Here is a 21,731-nt window from a genome sequence, read left to right as displayed (position 1 = left end):
AAAGACAAAAAAATATCTCATGTTTACAAAAAAATGTGATGTGTCCAGGTCCATTTTGCTGCAAAAGCACTATTTTCACTTTGAATATTTTGCTGATAATATTTATCAAAATTCAGAACTTCTACTCAGCTCACTGTCACTTTTAACATGGTAAAAGGAATATTAATTTAAGCTGAAATTGTGTCACAGGTGAAGGCCAGACCTACTTTGAGGCAATGCAGAAATCATGTCCACCTGCAGGCTAATTACAGTAACATATACTGCAAATCTTCTCCTAGATGACATCTTCCATTACTTTCATGGACATATAAAACAACTGAGTGTCATATCATGTCAAAATGAACAGTTATTGACTGCTCTGACGGACGCTGCCTGGTAGGTGCCTGAGCACTCTGCAGCTAATAGGTTCAGCCTATATGGCATCACTCACAGCAGTCTGAGTAGTGCTGCTCCATCTGAGCCCATTAGTGCGTCCAAGTCACCCGCTGTACCGTCATTAACTGTTGACCTTTTTGGCCTCTAAAGTAAAGTGAGGCCATTCGATTACAAGGCCATTTCCCTTTGTTAGATTGACATAAGTAAATCTAAAGTATGGAGGTGGCAACTGTTCCTATTGACAAGATCTATAGAGAAAAGAGCACAAATCTGGACTGAAAACTGTATAACAGGAGCAGCTCCTCAACCATTGCTAATGTATTCCACATAGCAAATAGTCATGAAAGCAGGAATCCATCACTGCTTTGTTATGGGCTAACCGAGACACTAGGAATTCAAATTATGTTGTTTTTCTTTAATCGATTATTGGGAAAATGTCACTTTGTAAACACAAAATTTGTCATTTGTTTGCATTTTTCTAAGCTTTGTATTCCTGTTTAGTCTTGAAATTTTGATTTGTTATACAATCTTTTGTCTTTATCTTTTTTCTTTTTATGAATGATTATAATTATTCAATTAAAAAAATTATACAATAAAAATGCACTATCCAAAAAAATTGCTTATTTAGAACAATATCAAATCCATTTTTTTCTCACTCAAAACTCACAGCGACATATTGAATATACTTTGACAGCATTAATTACATTTGACATGTTCGATTGGATTCTTAACAATCGATTAATCGATTGTTAATTATTTGTCATCATCCCTACTGGACACTACAGGTCATTAAATTCACAAAAGGCAAAGCCCAATGACAAAATCAAAGTAACATTGTCAGGAGTTTTAATGATCACTCCTTATTAGACAGAGGGCATCAAAAACTGTACGTTATAGTGCCACATCAAACATTTTAAACCTGAAGCATGTCATCACTTAATGTTAATAGATGGAAAAGGACACGAGCGCTTCTGCTGAAGTCACTGACAGTGCATCTGAGGTTATGCGCAAATCCTTTCACTTTTATCTTCCTGGACAAACAAAACAACTTATCAGGCAGTCCACTCAAACAGCTGTGGTCAAATATTTGGCTTTAGATAAGAAGCCTGTGATTGTGGTTTATATGGCATGCATGTTGCATCTTCTTATCTCAGCTGTTTCATCCATTTTCTCTACACAGCAATAACAAGAAGACTTCAGAAGGAAGAGTAACAAACCTTTAGAGCTTAAACATTTCACACTTCAGCGTTTAAATGATGTTGTGTAATGTAACCAAGTAATGATATTTTGTGACAATACTTAAGTATTTTTTGGGAGTATCTGTATTTTACTTGAGTCTTTATATAACAGACATTATTATCACCAGTATTTACTTCTGCATTCAATACTTAAGTACATTTAACATAGTAAAATTACTTGTAATACATAAGCACAGTAAATATCAGATACTTTGAGATTTTTACTTAAGTAACATTCTAATAGGTGACTTTAACCTCTACCAAAGTCCATTTCTGGAAAGATATCTTTACTTTTACTCAAGTAAGGCTTTAAGCCACTTTCTCCAACACTGCTTAAGTAAAAAGCTTTTTAGATCAACTGAATCGCCGGTGACAAAGAGAGGCAAGAAAGAATGTATGATACACATGTGCAGCAACAACAACATATCATACACACAAGTGTTTACTACTGCATCAGGAGACAGTCATATTGACTTTTTTCTCCCTTGCGGTGCAGACTGAATAACTTGGCCCACCTGTATTAAAGTGATAATGGAGCATCAGAGGAAACCAAATCAATTGTGGGAGGTGGATTAACACTGGACAGCAGGGTGGAAGTCAGGGAGCAGCCCAGGGACACACACAGCACAGCGAATAATCCTTTTTGTTGGCCCCCTTCTGACCTCACCCTCCCCTGAGTCAGGCTGGTTTTCTTTAACACACACACATACAGGGCCTCACACAGGTTGTCTGGAGTCGGGTCTCAAAGAGAACTCCTGGCCTGACACCAAGCTACGGCCACTCTCTTTGAGTTTGGCTTTTTAGTAAAATGATATGTCTGTCTGGAGGCTGCATATGTGACGGCAGACATAGTTTATATTACACTGACATCAAGAGGTATTTAGAAAATGCAAACCGCAAATCTGACATTAACTCCCCAAACACTCTGGATCAGATTTAAGAAGATGTGACTGGAAGCATATGAGGGAATATCTAAGATGAAGGCCAGATTAACGAGACCACAGAGGCTTTCCTCTATTGATTCCCTTGAGACCTTTAAAACAAAAAAAAAAAAACGGTCTTCATATTATAAAAAGGAAATCTTTAAGAGCCATGAATATTTAATGTTTGCTGAATGATAATTCCTTGAGGAACAGCTATGATTCACAACAATCCTTTGGGGAAAACCTGTTTAAAAAAAATACTTCATGCATAACATGGATATCACACCATCACTCGAGTGTTTTTCATCTGGACTGGTGTCAACAAACAACACAGATCCCATCTACATCAACATCCTTCAAAGCCATTAGTCCAAGATATGCTGGCGTGTAGAGTACATGTGGCTTCTATCGCAACGCTATTTCTGGACCACTTTAGCGACAGCAACATCTCAGATAACTTGTGATTGGAACACCCTTAAGTTTAAGAGCCTACAAAGAGACCTCAGCCAAAGCTTTAGATGCGAGATATATGAGTGCCGGTCATGTTTTAGCAATGTTTATGTTCTCATTTGTCTCAGTTGGAAAGATTGAAGCATTCAAAGAGGTGATCTTGACATATCAACATTTATAGGATCATAAAAAAGTTTATCACGCAAACATGGACATGGTGCTTGTAAACTACGAATGAATGTGCATGGCACAGAGAGAGAGGCCAGCAAACCCTTTAGAGTGAATGATAAGCTGCCTGAACAAAAAACACACTTTTGTAATTCTTTTCCCCCTGGTCAGCATTCTCGTTGATGTTTTGCCAGTTCCATGCCCTCGGATCACTGCACAGCAATTGTCAGAGGCACAAAGCAGGGGGGAAGTGGAGGATGAGTGATGTAACAGAGGGCTGAATGAAAAAGACACTGTCTATGTTTGGTATGTGCTGGGGGGCTTCCAAACTGTAAAAAAAAAGAGGGACTTCAAGTCATGCTTTTAGTGCTTTCAATGTGCTATTTTTTGCATTCTCTGCTGGAGATGTGAACGTGGTCACATTTTTTTTAATAAAGCGTGCTTGAGCATAATGCTCTGCATGAAATCCTTAAGGAAGCTGTGTATAGTGCTAGTTTGTATGTGGGAGACTGACAAAAAAGCTTCTTTTCAGTCAATGCCTTTGCGGAGAAAAGCCATAGCACTTTCTTTCATAACACTAGTATTTTTTCATGTCTAGTTGCATAATTTAGTCCAAATAAAGGGTACACTGGTCTAAAAGCTACTTCTGAATATTTTATTCTCCTACAAGAAAAATGGGGGCAAGTCTATTCATGGTGAGGCCTATATGGAACTGACAAGATTTGCTCAGGCAGCAATACACACAAGTTTCCTTTATTTATTTTTGTTAACTTATTTATACCCATCCAATCATATTGAAAACAAAAAAACGAAAAGCACAAAACACAGCCCTACATTCTTAAATCCATGCCCACACTACACATGTTAATAAATTAATTCGCTTTACATTTCTGGTTTTAAATTCACCATTTTCAGACAAAAATGGAAAATAACTGGGAATTGCAAATGACTTTGGCTACAGAGGAAACAGAGAAGTATTAAGTAGAATAATGGCAGGTAATTCAGAAGCAGCTGAATAAATTTTTGAATTCAATCTACATTATGAGGGATGAAGAGGAATCTGAAAGACTGAATGGATCGGTTTTAACAACTTCACACGGTAGGATGTGCCATAAGAGCTTAGCCTGCACTTAGGCTTGCATGCAAAAGCTATTTTAGCCCCCAAATATCTGGTTATGTGTGCCAGATGGCCATATGCTGGTTGGGCTTTAATTCCCTGAATGAAATCTTCTCAAGCTCACAGTGAATGAGGAGGAAGCGGCTATGACCAGGGTTCACAAAGAGAGCAAAAGGAAGCTACTCATTTGGCAGAATTCAGTGAGTGTTTATTTGTGATTTCCAACCCTAATGGTCACAATAACAGAAGAACCAAAAAAGTTACAGGTAGCTAAATAGGACTGTAATCAAGCAGAGCTTTGTAAACGAAAGAAACCTTTTTATGATGGCTTGTGATGTGCTAAAGAGGTTTGTAAAGCCACAGTCACAGACTAGGGGGTGCAAGTGTCTGTTTTGACTTTTTGATGCCAACACATTGCTGAATGTCAGAGGGCAACACTGAGACAGAAATTACAAGTATATCCTTTAATCTTCCACAGTTGTAACAATGAACATTTCACATCTGACGTTAATTCTAAAAATGCAAAACAACAGATGGTGTGTACTCATTAATCACAGCACAATACAAAATATTTTGTAATGAGATGGCAGCTTAAAGCCTGGCCAGAAGTCATGTGATTCAGCTAAACAGCGCCTTTACGATGTTTTGACGACATGGGCTTAAATGTTTTGAACAGCAAACACTAAATCCCTGTAGGCTTGAAAGTTGGCTGTAAAAAGTGCCATCCTGCATGCAGATTAAAGCATTACTTAGCCTGAATGTTACTTAGTATAGATTCTGATATTGTCCAGTATTTAGTGGTGACAAAAAAATCTAATGAAACATCTCAAACTTGTTTTGTAGCATAACCCAAAGGGTGGGAGGTATTTCTCATTGGAAAGTCTAACATGCACTGAAAAAGCCTCCGCTCTCCATCTGTAGACTCACTGTGTTCCAACAGCCAAATTTCAGCCAAGCTATGGCTAAATGCACAACTTCATGCACAAATCCTGCTTATCCTTGGATTTTTGGAGGAGACTTGAGCACCTGAGACACCAACCAGACGCAGGAAGAACAAGCAAACTCTACACACACATTCACACCCATATTTCCAGACAGGGGTGGCTCTAAATAATATCACAATATTTTAGGGTGTTTTGGGGATCAGGACCATAAAATTGCACCAAAATAAAGGTTATAGTTTGACATGATGATGATGTAACTGGGTCCACAAGCTGGAATTCTGCCATTATCACAATATGAATTTTTCTTATCATAGTAAAAATGATACTTGTGTTATCGTGAATGAAATGATGCAGCAAACCCCTTTTTCTTGTACTTTTTTTCTATTTAAATGCAAAACAGATCCTCTGTTTAGTTAAAGGTGGCACAAAGATTAATTAAAAAAAATATATATGTAAAAATATAATTTTAGCAGCCTTATCATGAACTCTCCCAGCAAAGGCACCTACTGGTAAACAAATCTTCGAAAATGCACTGTTTCCAACAGTAACAGTAGCGGAGGACATTTATTTGTGGCTGCTTGCCAGAAATAACTGAATGTGTGGGAAACCTTGAAATGTAAACAATATAAAATAATTTTCACAGGGCTTCTAAAAATCGAAATATTATTTAAATATTGGTGAGAATGTTGGAGGGCAGGCAGGAATAATAACAGTAATAATAATAATACTACATTTTATTTATAAAGTGCTTTTAAAGGAGCTCAAAGACACTGTACAAAAGTAAAAAAGCGACATAAACATAATTACAGGAATCACTCCATCTTGCTTTGGTAATTAAGATGCAACCACACAACATCCCTCAAGTGATTTTCTAATATCCCTCATTCAACATGCAGCTTTGTCAAGTCACTGCTTGGATGGATTATAGCTTTGTCGGCCCAGCTGGTGCAGACACATGGAGCTGCAATGGAGCGATATGGTGCAACGGGAACACAGGACAGGTGTCATCACTCAGGTATGAAACCGCTCCGAGGGACGTGTTATGAAGAGAAAAAAAGACCAGGGAGCAGATAAACCGGTTGTTTCCGAGAAGGGGGGAGGAGAGGATGTAAGAGCTGCACTCATATCTGTCATAATACTCTGTAATATGGTCTTTGTGAACTCTGTGGTCATGAGGCTCCACAGAGCTGTGGCAGAATCTGACTGTTGTCAGGATTACCAGCACATTTTATGTAATACTACACAGAGCTGGTGCATCAGAGCTCAGCGCCAGATTTTATTTCCGTTCGGTGATTTAAGCCAGTGCTTTCCCTCAAACGCCCATTTGAAAAAAACGATTCATGTCTGTGAAGTGTGAATCAGAGGTTTGACCAGCATGCTCTTGTTGTGTGGGTGGTTTGGTAGAAGACTTTTCTCTTATAATGAAGGGTGTGCCAGCAAGTTGTGTATTTTTCCCATTTAGAAATATAGGCCAGGAGAGAAAAAGCTTGCTGTTCAGTGACACTGTGAAGCACAAGAATGGGGTGAACCTGTCCCCATGTTTCATCATCAAGTCAAGCACATGCTGTGAAAAAGAGTGTCTCCCCGATCTACTGGCGCCAAGCCAAATTAACAGACAATGCAGCCTTAAACGGAAAGTACACATCATCCCGCTGTGGTTCATCGGACTACTCTGTGCTTCTTTCTCAACTATTCAGCCGCTTTTATGACAATTACAACGCTGTTCCACAATCATAACTCAGTGACCTCACAATCATTTTCAGGAACTCTGTACATAGTTGTCATCCTTTGTTGCCATTTTTGCAGCGCTAACCAGCTCTTTTGTTCAGCCCTGACCACAAACTGATGAGGTCAGCAGGCTCGTGTTTGTAGTGGCCATGCAAGACAAGATCAGAGCAGACATTGCATGTTTACAGGCAAAATCAGAGCCAGAGTAAGACACCTTGACCTGTTCAGCTACAGCGCTTCATAACAGAGGTAACATGACAGGCAATACCTCCCTAGCATGTAGAAACCATTATCTTATCACTTTACTGTAACCTCCGGTGCATCCTCTTACTAAATACATCAAGTTCATGCCCCCTGCACCCAGTGACTTCACAATGATACTGTCGTAACCTGCCCAACAGATATAGGTGAATCCTGTGGGGGTCACAGCCTCTGACAAGGTTATGACTGAGCTTTAAAATCCTGTTAAGATGGATGGTGTGCCTGGCAGGAATGCTCCTTCGCCTGGACTCTACTGGTAGGATCAAAGGCTCAAGTGCAAAGCCTTGTTTAAAACAATCTCTCTGTCTAGCCTACTGACTAACAGCAAACAAACACATTTAAAGAAGACAGCAAGTGTTAAAAAAAAGCATGTCTAAAAACAGGACACATGACTACTTACAGGGCTGTAAAGTTGAGACACAGTGTCAAAGCAAAGGCAGTTTCCCATCAATTTAAAAATAACACAATTACTTTGTTCCCAGAGTTTGATGAATAATAATGACAGTTTTACTCAACACTGAGCTGAATAACTGTGATTATCATTTCAGCCGTTATTGTGCAGTCAGACTAACTAGGAAGAAATTTGGAGTTGCAAAACAACATGAATAAATTGTGCAGAGTTTGTCAAGGTTCAGTATTTATAGCTTGCTTATGTAAGCGTTTTCTAAAATCACTGAAGCTGATTCATCTTTAAATAGCTCTGATGAATGGGCCGGATTGGGCATGGATGAAGATGCACTGAAAAGGACGATGAAGAGGAAAGTTGGCCAGACCTCTGCATTGACCCTAGGGAGTTTTTACACATCAGAATCACATCTCAGCTAAAATGATTAAATCATACTTATTGTTAGAGCCAGCGAAGACTATACCTAATCCCACTTTCCCTGTTAGAGGGTGCGAAACTGAGCAAGACAGGGTGCTGACATTTCATCTAAAGGATCAATCCAATTTCATTATACATATTTCATAGTGCCATATGGTGCCTCTGCTCTGATGAGAATCCAACAGGATTAAGTCTGCCCTTTAACTCCAGCAACCACCACGATCATATCTGTCTCTCTGCTCCCATCATTGATCAGAGATTTTACACACAAAATAGAGCTCAAACCCTCAGCCTCATCTACCTGCTAGACACAGAGAGGTCAAAAATCTGTATTTGGTTCTATGGCAGGGGTTGGCAAACTTAACCGTTATTGTCATGAGCAATGTTTGTTAAAAAAATAAAATAAAATTTTGAGTGTGTGGAGCCGCAAAACATATCTAAGCCTTGCAATAAGGGTAAAAAAACCTATTGTGTTAATTAGTCTAACGACAACATCGCTAACAGGTCTAAATGATTATTCATTTAGAGTCGTGACTCACTATGAATGATTATTTGGTACTTCTACTTCGTAGCACTGGCAGTCAGTATAAACAAATTTGTCCATGCACAATTAAATTTCTAGATTTTCCTCCAAGTTTTGGATATGAGTTAGCCTAGTAAGGAAGATACAAGACTACCCACCGCTATTTGGGTTCAGCAAAATTCAGAGGAAAAGGGGCCCTGCCATAGACATGTGGCGAACATTTAAGTTGATAAAATGTCAAAATATTTTTTAGTTGATGTATAGGCTGTATGTTTTTATGATTGAAGAATGCACCGTAAAAATCTCATACCACTGCAACCCTCGTAAAGAGTAACTAGACATGATACGGGAGTATGAGAAATCAAGACAAGAAAATATAGCTTCAGGAAGCAATAGAGGTTGTGCATTGTCTGTGCTTGTGATTCTCGCTGCGTTACAGCAAACAAGCAGGCCTTCCACAACTGTACTGACTCAAACCTATTTTTTGCAATGTAGACAACACTTCAAGAGAGAATAATGAAGGGCAAATGTGAACTGGGAATTGTGCAATCAATAAAGTTACAATCGACAGCATCAGCAAATATGATTCTGCTTTTTCTGTAAGTGATAAAAACAATACAAAAACTTCCCAGAATGATAAATACTTAATAAAGAATAACTTCTATTGCTGCTGATAAATAAAACTGGTGCATGTAATTGCACTGTTTTTGTACTATTACTTGAGATGAACAATAGCAACCCAAAAATGCTTTCTGATTACTCCTCCCAGTCCATTCCCCCCGGCTTAATACATCCAAATGACTAATGTGCTGAATGTATCCAAGCTCCAGTTTCTCCAGTGTTACTGTATACAGAACTTTTCTCTGTATCCACGCAGTAGTAATTCTAGGATCAGTGATGCCAAGGTGAATGAAAATGAAAGGTGAGGTTAATTAGGCCAGAGTAATGACAAAAGCTAACGGTATGCTGCCAGATGAAAGACGCACTACAAGGTGAAAAGAGCTGCTGTAGAGATGGACAGCTTTTATCTGAAAAGAAATACCAAGACTTTAGTCAACAGAGCCATGATTTCTTAATCAGGACAGACAAAGAAGAAGATCATTTCTGAGGAAGTACAGACCATGATACTAAAGAGAAAATGTGCAGTAGATCTTAAAAAAAAAAAGAAGACAGCCTTCTCCTCTCTTGGTTGTTTTTGAGAGGCCCCACTGAGAATCTCAATATTTCATTTGTTCCCTTATGCAACGATTTGTAGCATGGCAGACTACAAGTAAAAAGCAGGATAGTTAACTCCAGTCTTTCCCGAAGTTTAGAGGTTGGATAAACTTTAAGGTATACTCAGTCCACATTGCTTGTCGGTCTACTAACTAAATCCTGTATGTTTAAACTTCACTGAGCGTCCCCTCAGGATGGCCAGCTTCTCACACCATCTTTAAGTGTAGCTGTTTGGAAAACTAGAAACGCTTCTGATTACCAACGTGGCCGACAGCTAAATGTAAGACCCAGTTCTGATGGAGTATAGCCATAAAGCCTAGCCCTGGACCAAATGTTCTTCTCAAGAGGACATATTTATTGGTTTTATACTGGGCCTAATTTCTGTCCATGAAACCATCAACCTGATGAAGGTCTGACGATGAAAGTCTGACAACCAAAACGCTGTTTAATGTTTAATAATAAGTTTTTTGCAAGGGCATCGGACAGTGCCTCTTTTCCTCATCTTTGGATGTCTTCCTCCTATGCATCTGTCCACTACTTTTTTGAATATGTGCATATGTGACTACGCCCCCCCTCCCCTCAAAAAAAAGACCTAGAAGTTGTTGCACAGAAAATGAGGAGTGGCACAGTTGTACTTTGGGCTAATTCAGCAAAGGGACATAAGCAGAAAAAGAACTCCAGACAGTTCAGACATCTTAATCTGTGATTAGACAAGTGGGCAGGGCACCCAGCTCAATGCTACTTGAACGCTGTCTCCAGCCACACAGCAGTGTTGATTACTTTCTCAGGATACAGTAGAAACCGCCTAAAGTCATCACGTTTTTCAGGGTCAAATTTATCACTACAGGGAGATGATTATTCTATCCTTTTTTTCTATCGATTGCATCTAACTGACATTTGCATTTTTAGTACATGAGAATAATAAACCAGACTGCTCTCTATTACTGAATTCTGTTGACTATTTCAAAACACAGTACAGCCGTTTCATTACTTGGGCATTACGGGGGTCATTACGTGGCCGGGCGTTATCAGTCCACTTCACTGGGGTGCTTTCACTGTGTTCATTTATTATCTGTCTCCATCACTAACAGCCATAAGCTTCCTGAGACTGCATTTTTCATTGAGAGAAAATGAGTTTATTTTCCGTTTTGATTTCAACGTGCACACAGCACCAGCCTCAGGTAGTCAGCAGGAAGCAATTGGGTTACTGCATGGCAAGTAGCCTGTCATTAGAGCAAAGTTAAAAAATATGTATATAAAAAAGAAAATTACTGTAGTTTTAGATTGTTCTTTTATATATTGCCATAAAAAGAGGGATGCATAATATTAGATTTTTTGCTGATATCTGATATGCTGATATATAACAACTTATTTGGCTGATGACCAATACTGATATAAATATAACCACTTTTTTCCCCACCTTATTTTAGGAACCATCAAGTCTCTTCTGTAGCAGAATTAACATCATATTAGCCATACATATCATGATGGCCCACCAGCTTATGGAGACATAAAATACCATGCTTTTCAATTTATGTAATATTCATTCATTGTGCAAAATAAGAAAAATAGTTTAACTGAGTATTTATGTTTTATACATGTTCACTCAAAAAGTTAAAAAAAATAAACAAAAAATTTGGTTTGTCATATTAGCAGGAATCAGCATGTTGGCTGATACTGCTATTTTCAAAGCCAAAATATGCCAATACCAATAATATGCCGATATTGTGCAATAATATTGTGCTAATATAAAGACCAGAAATGAACACTGTTAGCCAGTTATTTACAGCACTTGTATAGAAATGATTCTGTCCCCAGCTTTTTGATCCACGCTAACCATCGCTATAAGCAGTTTCCATTATATTTCTTGGCCAAGACAAGGGCAACATTCCAATTGGGTGTATCAGCACAGCAATGAGATTAAGGAAACAGTCTGGAAGAAGGGCTAGCATTGCAATAATTATGAGTATTTGTCACTAAAAAACATTTGACTCAGTGGGATAAACATAACTACACAAAGCTTCGTACCATTTCATTTTGAATAATTTAGTAACCCACCCCTACCTGTGTTTGTTTACAAGAGCAGAGTCTGCTAGAACGCAGCACACAAGCTCTGACTGCCATTATGAAAATGTATCATGTTATCAAATGGTCTGTCATGTGCCCTCGTTCATCCACGCCACCGTGTTTTGTATCAGAAATAATGGTCTCTGTGTTGCTGCTGGCACATACAGCTCAGGAAATGCCTGAATGGGAGAGGTGGGAAATAAGTAGAGCAAGAACAAGAGAGAAATGAGTTGAGAGACACTGTCCCCAAAGTGATTATTTTGACAGGATCCTCCCTGTGTCAGAGGACAGTTTCCTTGCCTCACTTGTTGGATCAGGAAGTTGGATCTCTTCGCTCGCAGAGACCCCGGTATCCACCCACCCATGAATCTGGCCTTTCTCCCATTCTGAGGTCCGGGCAGGGGGAAACAAACCTTTCTTCCCTTTGTGAGGAATTCAACATGAGCATTCAGCACATTCACCGTTCACTGTGAAGCACAGTTCAGCAAAACTTTTCATCAGGGTGGGCAATCCACAGCACCAATCCTGCCCCCCCTCTCAGAGAGCAGGTTGTTGGTCAACAAGAGAATACAAAAGGGGGCCGAGGGCAGAGCACAGCGGCCTGGCTTCGGCTGCACCAGCAGCTCTCTAGTCGCCAGGAATGTGAAATGTTTCCCAAGGAAATTCCTCCTCCTCCAGGAAGGCAGGGAAGGAAACCAAGAGAATTTTGACACATTTCAGGCAGTGGGAGTGAGCATGAAAAAGAGGGGAGTGAAAGGTGCTGATTGGTCTACTGTTAGCACAGCGTGTGAACAGCATGGTGGAGCATGTAGGCAAGTTAGGACTGATTTTATTCGAGGATACATAACACAAACAAAACTCTGCCACTTATAATTCTAGTGTTCTTGTATTTCCAAAACTATTTAATGTATTTTAAGAGGGACTAACTAACATTTTAATTCTCTACAATAACTGTGTTAATGGACAAATTACCATTAAAAAGCAATTACATTACAGCTTTAAATTCCATGACCAATACCATTACTTGTAAATTCTAGCTGCAGCAAGCCATCAATGATTCTTGTTATCTCTTTAAGTGAAATTATCTAAAACGGGGGTGATTTCATTCATCTATGGTATGGGTATCTTCCCAAGCTCCAGTCCTTGAAATCAAATGTTTTCACTGGAGCGTGGCTCCAGTCAATTAACTGTAGGATAATTCTTCAGTGTAAGAGTAGTTTAGTTTAACGGCAACATTTGGAACAGTGAAACACTTTTCAATCAGCGTTTTCCACACGAGAAACATCAGCAGGATTATACTTCTACCCCCATCAAGTAAGACATGGCACAAAATAATCGAAATGTGACAACGTCCTGGATACTGAGCAGCGGTTTGTCTTTGACATCACAGTAAAAGTGACATTTTTATGCCTACCGTTCTACATCAGAACGATGTATCAGCTGAACATAACTATCAGTCGATATTTTCCGTTGTTGACTGCCATTAGCCTATCTGCAAATGTGATTACATTTACCGATGGCAGCGGCCAGTGTTTTTCTGTTGTGTCACATCGATTTTGCACAGGCTAAAAAGCAGCAATTGAGACTAACTTCGTCCCGTCGTCCCAAGGACAACAGCAAATGTGTTTGGGAAAAACAGAGATCTTTGCTGGGGTGCCTTTAGGACAAACAGACACAGTAAACTCACTTTCTACACATCAGGGGACACGTCCTATTTTTTTACCTTGATGATGCTATAGTTGTGAACAACAAATCTGTGCTGAAACTGGCAAGAGGAGAGCTGGCTAATGTTAGCTGTTAGCTGCCAGTGGTCAGCGTTAACAGCTATCAGAGGTTGCGCTGAATTACATTTTGATGCATTCAAACTATATTATATATATGGGATATATATATAAAAAACAAAATAAACAACAACAAAAAGCAGTATCTGCGAAAGTTGAAATACTGGTACCGACCCAGAATCGGTACATCCCTAGATATCAATACTGTGTGGCCCAACGAAGATTGTAAACATGACGCAGATTGACATGGACTGCTGTGTCACAATTTTGAAGGGCACCGGAGAAGGCTTGTTTATGATTGCAAAAGGAAGCAGAGGATTAAGCAGACAGTGTCTGTGTGCAGCGTAGATTACTGGCTCTTCTTTTTCTGTTATGAAATCAGATTACTGCAGCTCCCCTGCTAGGAGAAACAATATCCAAGCCTTGAGATGGAGGGGTTAGCGAGGAGGTGAAAGGGGACAGTAAGCTCATCTTATTCGACCGACAAGCATCCTTTATTTGTATCCTGATTTAATGGTTTCATCTTAGGTTTAAAAATGAACATACAGAGAATTAGACATTAAATCAAAGAGATTAAGGCCAGGGATGATACCGGAGATTGCACGCTAACTACTCAACCTTCCGGATATAATAGATAGCTGTGTGCATCACAGCATAAGGTATACATAAGACTTAGGGCTGATGGCTCCGTATCCACTGACCTAGAACAAAGAAGCCACAATAATGTAGCTCAACTCCAGGCCTGAGTTTGTTTCTGTTTTTCTTATTTATTTGCTGACATATACAGCACACATCAATTTGATGCAATATACAGAATTGGGGCAGAAGAAACAAACATCTGAAGAGAGTCTGCAGAGTACACTCAATTACTACCCAGATAAGGCTGTGCCACTCACAAGAGAATAAGGTCATCTTGGGACGCACATGAATCAAAGGGACAGAAAAAAGGATGCTCTGCTCACCCGAGATAAACGTCAGAGGAAAAGAGGAAAGATGTTGTTGATTTCATAGCCTGTGAGAAAACCTTTCAGATATCTACCCTCTCAAAACCCAGATAGTGAAACTTCAAAAACAGACACATATTCTGAATAAAAAAAATACGATGGACGGAAAATGTCATGCAAAGATATTTCCAGGTCTTGAAAAACATTTTTAATTCAGTTTATTCTGAAAGCCTGTAAATTGGTAACCATAACAACTTCAGTGCCGTTTTGGAAATAATGAAGCTTGGCGAGCTTGTATGGCAAGCATGACAAGATTGCTCGGCTGCTCCCGTCATGTTAGTGATGAGGGTAAAGGTCACAACTTTTGACACAGAGCTGTAAAAGATCTTTGAACTCGGTAAGAGGAATACCCTCACATGCTGCTACACATTCTTTATTGTTAGTAGATAAACACAGCGCTATCTTGACCTGTGCATTAGTGTCATTCCTGCAAACACCGATCTGCACCGCTCTCTCAACAAATGCCTGCCTTGCCATAGCTATATGCAGGCTATGTGGATTCCTGAGAAAGCTGCTAAAACCCCAGTATATGTATTCCTTTGCAGTTTATTTCTTGGCCAACCTTGGTTAGCAACATTACCAAAGCATTAGTCAGCTGTTAGTTGAGGGGGCAAAGGCAGGGTAAATCATCTCTGCTCCCAGCACAACAATGTTTTCCCTTACTTTAGAGGATGGTTAACACGAGAAAAAAACTCATCTTATAAGAAATAAGCTGAAACACTCATACCACATGGTATTAGAAACATCAGAGGGTGGCAGACTGGCAGGCATGACATAGCGCTGGAATAAAAACAATGCTTGTCCAACTGTTCCACCAGGCCTGTCAAGAATGGAGCTGCCACCACACTTGTCTGGCAGATATAAAAAAACGATCAAATGCTGTATTACACACAGCAATAAAATTGTGTGTGCCAACCTATGGTGGCATTTAGATATAACAAGCTAGCTTGCAATACCAAGCTATTGACAACCCAACTGCAGAGGATGGCAAGGGAACTTTTTACCAAGCTGTCCAATCACAGTGGAGGAGGGACGGGACAGTAACCAGAAAGACCAACCATCACATTGCTGAAACACAATGACGACAGAGGAGAAATTAATACTACGCAAACGCAGACCGGCGTGTCCATCCTCTCTACCTTCTTGCTTCAGCCTTCCCATGCAAAGCAGGTAGGTAATCTACCCTGTGCCAAGAGTTTAGGTGGTGAAGGTCTGCTACACTGAAACATTGTTTTATTCATTCAATAAATATGTCAGCAGTAAGCAGGTCAGTGTGCAGGAGTCTCTCTCTTTTTTTTTAGAAATTGCACCCTCCTAAAGCGCCTCACTGCCCTTCTGTCTTCCGCATTTAATAATGAATTTGTTTTAATAGCGTGGCATCTCTGTCATTTAAAAGGCAACAATATACCTGATAATTGTCCAACAATAAAACTTATTAACACTTAAAACAGAATAAATTAAGTAATTTAAAAAAACAACAAAATAATGGCAATTATACCACATATCACGTTGTTGAGTAACCTTTAATCAGGGGAAATTCCTTAACCACAGCAGCCCTTCAATAAGCTACCAGTAATGACAAGTGAAAGAGTAAAAGGCTCCTTTTGCAAATAACAGATAAAACATGATTATGACTGTGGTTTGATTGAGTGTAATAGTCAAGAGGGACATAAAAAAGAAAGGCAAAGAAAAAGTAAAAAAAAAAAGGTCTTTGTGGCCCAGTGCCATAGGCGTGTCAACAGCAAAACTGTAAGGAACCATAATCCCATGCTGAGAGGGCCTATGAGAGCTGAACATATTTTCCGTTGTGAATAAAATATTTTCCCCTAAGCATGGCTTTCAGTGGGGCTTCAGAGCTTAGGAGGATCGATTTTTAAAATGTGGCGTCATATTAACAACAGCTGTGTGTGATGTTTTAGAGTACAACAATTATAAAAAAGTCAATTGCTAATGCTAACAGCCCTGTGCCCTCATTTAAAACCATGCCACTTAGCTGGACACCCACATTTGCTAAAGGCTATTGGAGGAGCAAACAGCTGCACACAAAATGGCCCAGCCCCTGAAAGCATGCCAAAGCAGAATCCCCAAAACAGGCCTTGGGTTGGGCTCCATGCAAGACCTTTCACACCAGTCTAGGATAAATGGTCCAAAACACAAAGCAGAAACAGGCTTGGCAAATTACTTTGCAAAATACTGTGAGCACTGCAACTTCAAGCCACCATGCAAAACAAAACGTACAAGACTTTTTAGCCTGAATAAACAAATGTGTCATAAACATTATCAGTTCTACTCTATTATCAGATCTAACAAATGATCCAAGTCTGCAACAAAGACTTGCGTCAGGCTGCTACTGCAGCCTTGTGCTGAACAATGACTGGTGACTTTACTCTATGCCTCATCAATTATCCATTGTCAACCTCATCCTTATTCATCTTTAATACAGCACCTTGTATGTCATCCACTATAGAGAGAAAGCACACAGCATAGAGGCAGAAACATGGGAAATCAATGTGCCATGTATGGCAGGCTCTATAAATGCACAGACATGTTTCCTGCTTTCTCTGCTGGCCAGTAGTCTTAAAATTTTATGGATACAGTTATCAAAAGCATGCTTACTTGTACGTAGTTCTTTGTACTATACGTCAGTTTTATCTATTTATGTCCAAGAAAAAAGCTCTAACCTCAGGCATTTCATCACAGAGAAACGATCATATGGTTTTTTGTCATGACAAATGTGAGATTGAGGTCACAAAAACTAATAGCTCTTTCCAGAGCTGGAATCATATTTTCAGAAAGGGACTACAATAAAACGGGCACTGAGCTGACGAATTACAGAGCAATGCTGTCACTTCAAACAATCATTCTTCAAATGCGCTGAGTTGCTACAGATAAAACAGAATAATTTTCAGAGATCTAAAAGATCACCATCTCTGTAAATTATCCATGTTTTTTTGTATGCTATGATTCCATCGACACATGCATACTCATGCAGGCACTAAAGTGGCAGCAAGCAAACACACACACACACACACACACACACACACACACACACACACACTCATGCACATTGACTGTGGAGGAAGCCCTCCCCTTCCAAGCCCACTTCTCTTCCAATGAGTGGAGCAGATCTAGGTCAAAGCTGATTAATGTGCCCACAGCTCCCGAGAGGTTTCTGGTCAGGTGGCAGCAGCAGTGCCTGCTCCCTGACAATGAATACTGATGCTGAGCATTATAGAATATTACTGCTATACTCGTAATTAAACGGTGCCATCACAAAAACATCAAAACAATGACTGCGAGTAAATCTGCACGCACAAAAGTGACAATCAAAACACTCTGTCCCTGTGCCAGCTGCTGTGTCAACACTATGAAGTGGTTGTGTTTGTGTTTAGGCTGAGTGACCGGTTAGCCTGAGGTACACAGGAGTACATAAACGCATAACAGCCCACAACACATGAACGCTGAACATGATGAGGATTTCAAATGGTCAGCCAGCTGTTGAACTGTCCGTTTGCTCAGACAACTCATGACACACAGAGCTGCTAAAGGATGAAACGGTTGTCTGCTAGTTATGAGACGAACGGCATTCAAGTCACTGTATTTATAGACAGTTGTGTTGCTATTAGGTGGCATGCATTCCGTAAATCAGTTCAAGCACGGGCCTGCACGGACAAAGGGAAATTTAATATCTGCAAAGCTCTACCAGCGTAGCCACAAAGCAGAAGATAAGCAACAGCAAGCACTGTGACCGATAAACTAGTTAGCTCAACTTTTGTTAACGCTAGCTAGTTACCATAAAGGTCGGAATAAAAAACACAACAGTTAGGAAAACAATTACGATTTGAGACCACGTCTAAAATATTAATGCACATAAATTACTTTAGCATTGCCAATGTCAGCCGACTGGTTCGTTATTCAAAGAAATTAGTTTCAGTAAAATGTTTTTAGCACAAAACATGACAAGAACTCGAACACCACTGCTAGTTGCTAGGTAGCTTTAGCATTAGCCACCTAGCTAGTTAGCTCGCTAGTAAACCAACCCAGCAGTGTTTTGGAAATGTGTGGCAGCTCGCCTCTCTTGCCTAACGTTATAGTCAACGAGGGCGTTGTTTGCCAAACATTAGCCTAATATTTATTGAACGATATGGTGATTTGTAAACATTGTGGTTTGTGGTATTTAAGGCTAACATTATTTATCGTTACCTCGGAACGCAGCTTGGGGATGATCGGTCTATCTCCCAGGTCGCAAAGAGGTTCATGGGGACAGGCATGCTGCCGGAGCTCGAGCCCAGGACCACAGCCCCGGCTAACGCTCCAGTCGGGAGGTTTGTCGGTGCTGGTCCACCGCCGCCACCGCTGCTCGGGTTCAGGAAAGCGGCCCGGACGCCTCCTCTCTCTACAGCCGCCGCCATCATCACCTCCACTGCCTGGGGAGCAGCTCTAGCTAAGTGTCGGACGAACGCGGGAGCCGCTGAACTCTGTGCTGCCTGCTCCTGCTCCTCCAGACTCCCAGCTCCTCTACACCGACGGGAGATGCTGATAGGCGGGGCGGGGCATGCCGCCGCTGATAGGGGGCAGCACGTCCCTGCGTCTCAGGGTGGGACGTCTTTACTATCAAACAGGCCCCAACACATTGCTTTGCTCACACATGTCATGTAAAGATTTAGGTTACACATATGACAGGGAAGTGTTGCGCAGCTATTATAGACAGTAACGTCACAGGAAATATCCAGCAAGGTGAAAAGAATGTATGGCCTTGTTCATCTCTACTTCTCCATCATTTGTTTGTTGGCTCTGCGAATTGTTTTTAAAGAATGGGCATAAACATAATAAAATGAGATTTGCATTAACAGACATAATATTAACAATAATAACTTTATTTATATAGCACTTTTAAAAACAGAGTTTACAAAGTGCTTTGACAAATAAGGTAAAGCAGGAGCAAGATGGGTTTCTTGCAGAGGTAATGTAACTATATGAGCCAAACAATAATGTTGCACTAAGGCCAGATAAAATTTAAAGTAGAATTAAATAAGAGAGACATAATTTTACGCAATGTTAATATTTTTAAAAGCAAACTCAAGACCTACCTTTATAGTCTGGCTTTTAACTGAATTTTATTTTATCCTCTTAGTCTGTTTTATTGATTTATATATCATCTTATTCTATTTTAGTTTCAGAATTAAAGTTTGGCATGTTATTATTTAATTTTCCTTTTTTTTTTGTCATATTTTACCAGTTTATCTTTTGGTGGGTTTTTTTCATCTTATTTTAGCATATTTTACTGAGTTATCTTTTATTGTTTTTTTTAATTTATTTGAACATTTTAATCTTACCTCCAGTGTTTCCTCATTAGGAATTTAAGAGAGTGTTTCCTCAGTTCGTCAGTAACTACCTTTGTAAATGAAGTCCAACATGCCCTATCTTCAGACAAAAAGTTATCTCGAAAGGGTAAGCCTACATAATCTGAATCAGATATATTTTATTTTTATATAGAAATATGTGCATTATGCCACATCACAATGTATAAAACTAGTATGTAAAATTTCAGAAATAAAAAAATGCTTTATGCTACAATGTACAACACAACAGACTACATCAATGAAAATAAGTATATGCACAATAAGCACATCATATGTTAAATATGTCATTAGTATTTATAATAATTAGAAAACATGATTTGAATAGCACTTTTCCAAACACAAATGCTTTACAGAGAAGGACAAAAAAGTATACCATTAAAATAAAGTTTAAAAAAAAGAAGTAAAAACCCAGAGGCCAGATAATACAGTGTGTAATAAAAAAAAAAAATTAAAGTAATAAAATAGAGCTAGAACCTTGAGCAAATCCACTGTAAAAACAACAATAAAAAACTCTTATGTGTAAAAGTAAGTTTTGAGGAGTGATTTAACAGAAGGTAGGCCTACTGAGTTTGACAGCCTAAGGTCCTCAGGTGGGGAGTGCCACAGCTACACTGTAGTGTGAATATACTTTAAATGCTCTTTAAACTGGTGATGGACAAACAGGTTTTTGCTATGAAAATGATAAGTTGTTACAAAACAATACACAATAAACACTTTTTTATTTGGTTTACTGCTGCTTAATATTTAACTGCAATTCCTAAAATTAAATAAAATTAAATATATATATATTATATTTATACTTATCTAGAAACTGTTTCACAATACCATGTTGGTAATAACTGGCTCATGATTTGTCATCAGTCTCTGATCACATACTGACACCTGGTATTTTGTTCTCATAATGCAGGTGTTATGAAACCCTATTGACTGTAACTGTGACTAAGGATGCAAATAAAGCTGACTTGACTTGACATGCTCGGGAGGGTTGGGCAACATGTGTGTAAGTATGCATGTTTAATCTGACTGAGCGGAAAAAAAACACATGCTGATTTCAGTCTGAAGTCTGACGAAATAGCAATACATCAATCCTTCCATTATTGCTGGCACGTTCACCTTTGTTTCATAGACTCCCTCAACTGTTTGTTTGGACTTCCAATAGAGCAGTATACTATATGCTAATAAGCTCAGCACTTTGTCTGTTACAGCCTCATGGGATATATTGTTGCTTCTGCAAACACACCGTGAGTGGAGGCAATCTGATGTTTAATCATTGCTAGCCGAGTCTGTGCACCCGACAGCGTTTAATCTTTCAGACCGCAACAGTAGCAACATCCCCGAGGGTTTTTCAATAATGATGATGGCAATCGTGATACAACTTCAAAATGTGTCACTCCTTAGCTCACTGTTCTTTTGTCTAACAATACATATGAGCAATATTTAGTTCATAAAAAAATGAATATATATATATGGCATTTATGTATATATGTATGTGTGTGTGTGTTTGGTGTGTGTATATACCACTTTCTATACAGGGAGGATACTCAGTGTGCCTTGACTTGAACAGAAAAGAGAGAAAAAAAACTGGATGTCAGATAATATATTTTGTATGAATGAAAGTATTGTCAAAGGGGAAAATCACTGACTTTTCCTATTATTCCAAGGTGCCTGGAGATGAAGACCAAACTTCTTTCAACATAAATCTGCAGTGCATGTCGGCTTCCTTCTGGTATCTATCATTTTATCACCATTTT

At 39.3% G+C, this 21,731-nt stretch overlaps 1 protein-coding gene across 2 annotated transcripts in view; it reads right to left on the bottom strand.

Annotated features, from left to right (window-relative positions):
* The window catches only part of LOC121954237 (phosphofurin acidic cluster sorting protein 2), a 64,097-nt gene extending 43,402 nt beyond the window's left edge, over positions 1-20,695 (bottom strand). The window contains exon 1 of one of the 2 annotated variants that reach the window (XM_088086260.1): positions 18,821-20,695. In XM_088086260.1, coding sequence (XP_087942386.1) covers positions 18,821-19,032 — 212 coding nt within the window. In that variant the 5' untranslated portion in view covers positions 19,033-20,695. The remainder of the gene's footprint in view (positions 1-18,820) is intronic. The other variant, XM_088086261.1, reaches the window with a different exon arrangement.
* Positions 20,696-21,731: the final 1,036 nt, after the last annotated feature.

Source organism: Plectropomus leopardus, chromosome 13 (genome assembly GCF_026936395.1).
Source record: "Plectropomus leopardus strain MGB_pleo_1.0 chromosome 13, ASM2693639v1, whole genome shotgun sequence".
Taxonomy (NCBI): Eukaryota; Metazoa; Chordata; class Actinopteri; order Perciformes; family Serranidae; genus Plectropomus; species Plectropomus leopardus.
This window is presented reverse-complemented; position numbering and strand designations above follow the sequence as displayed.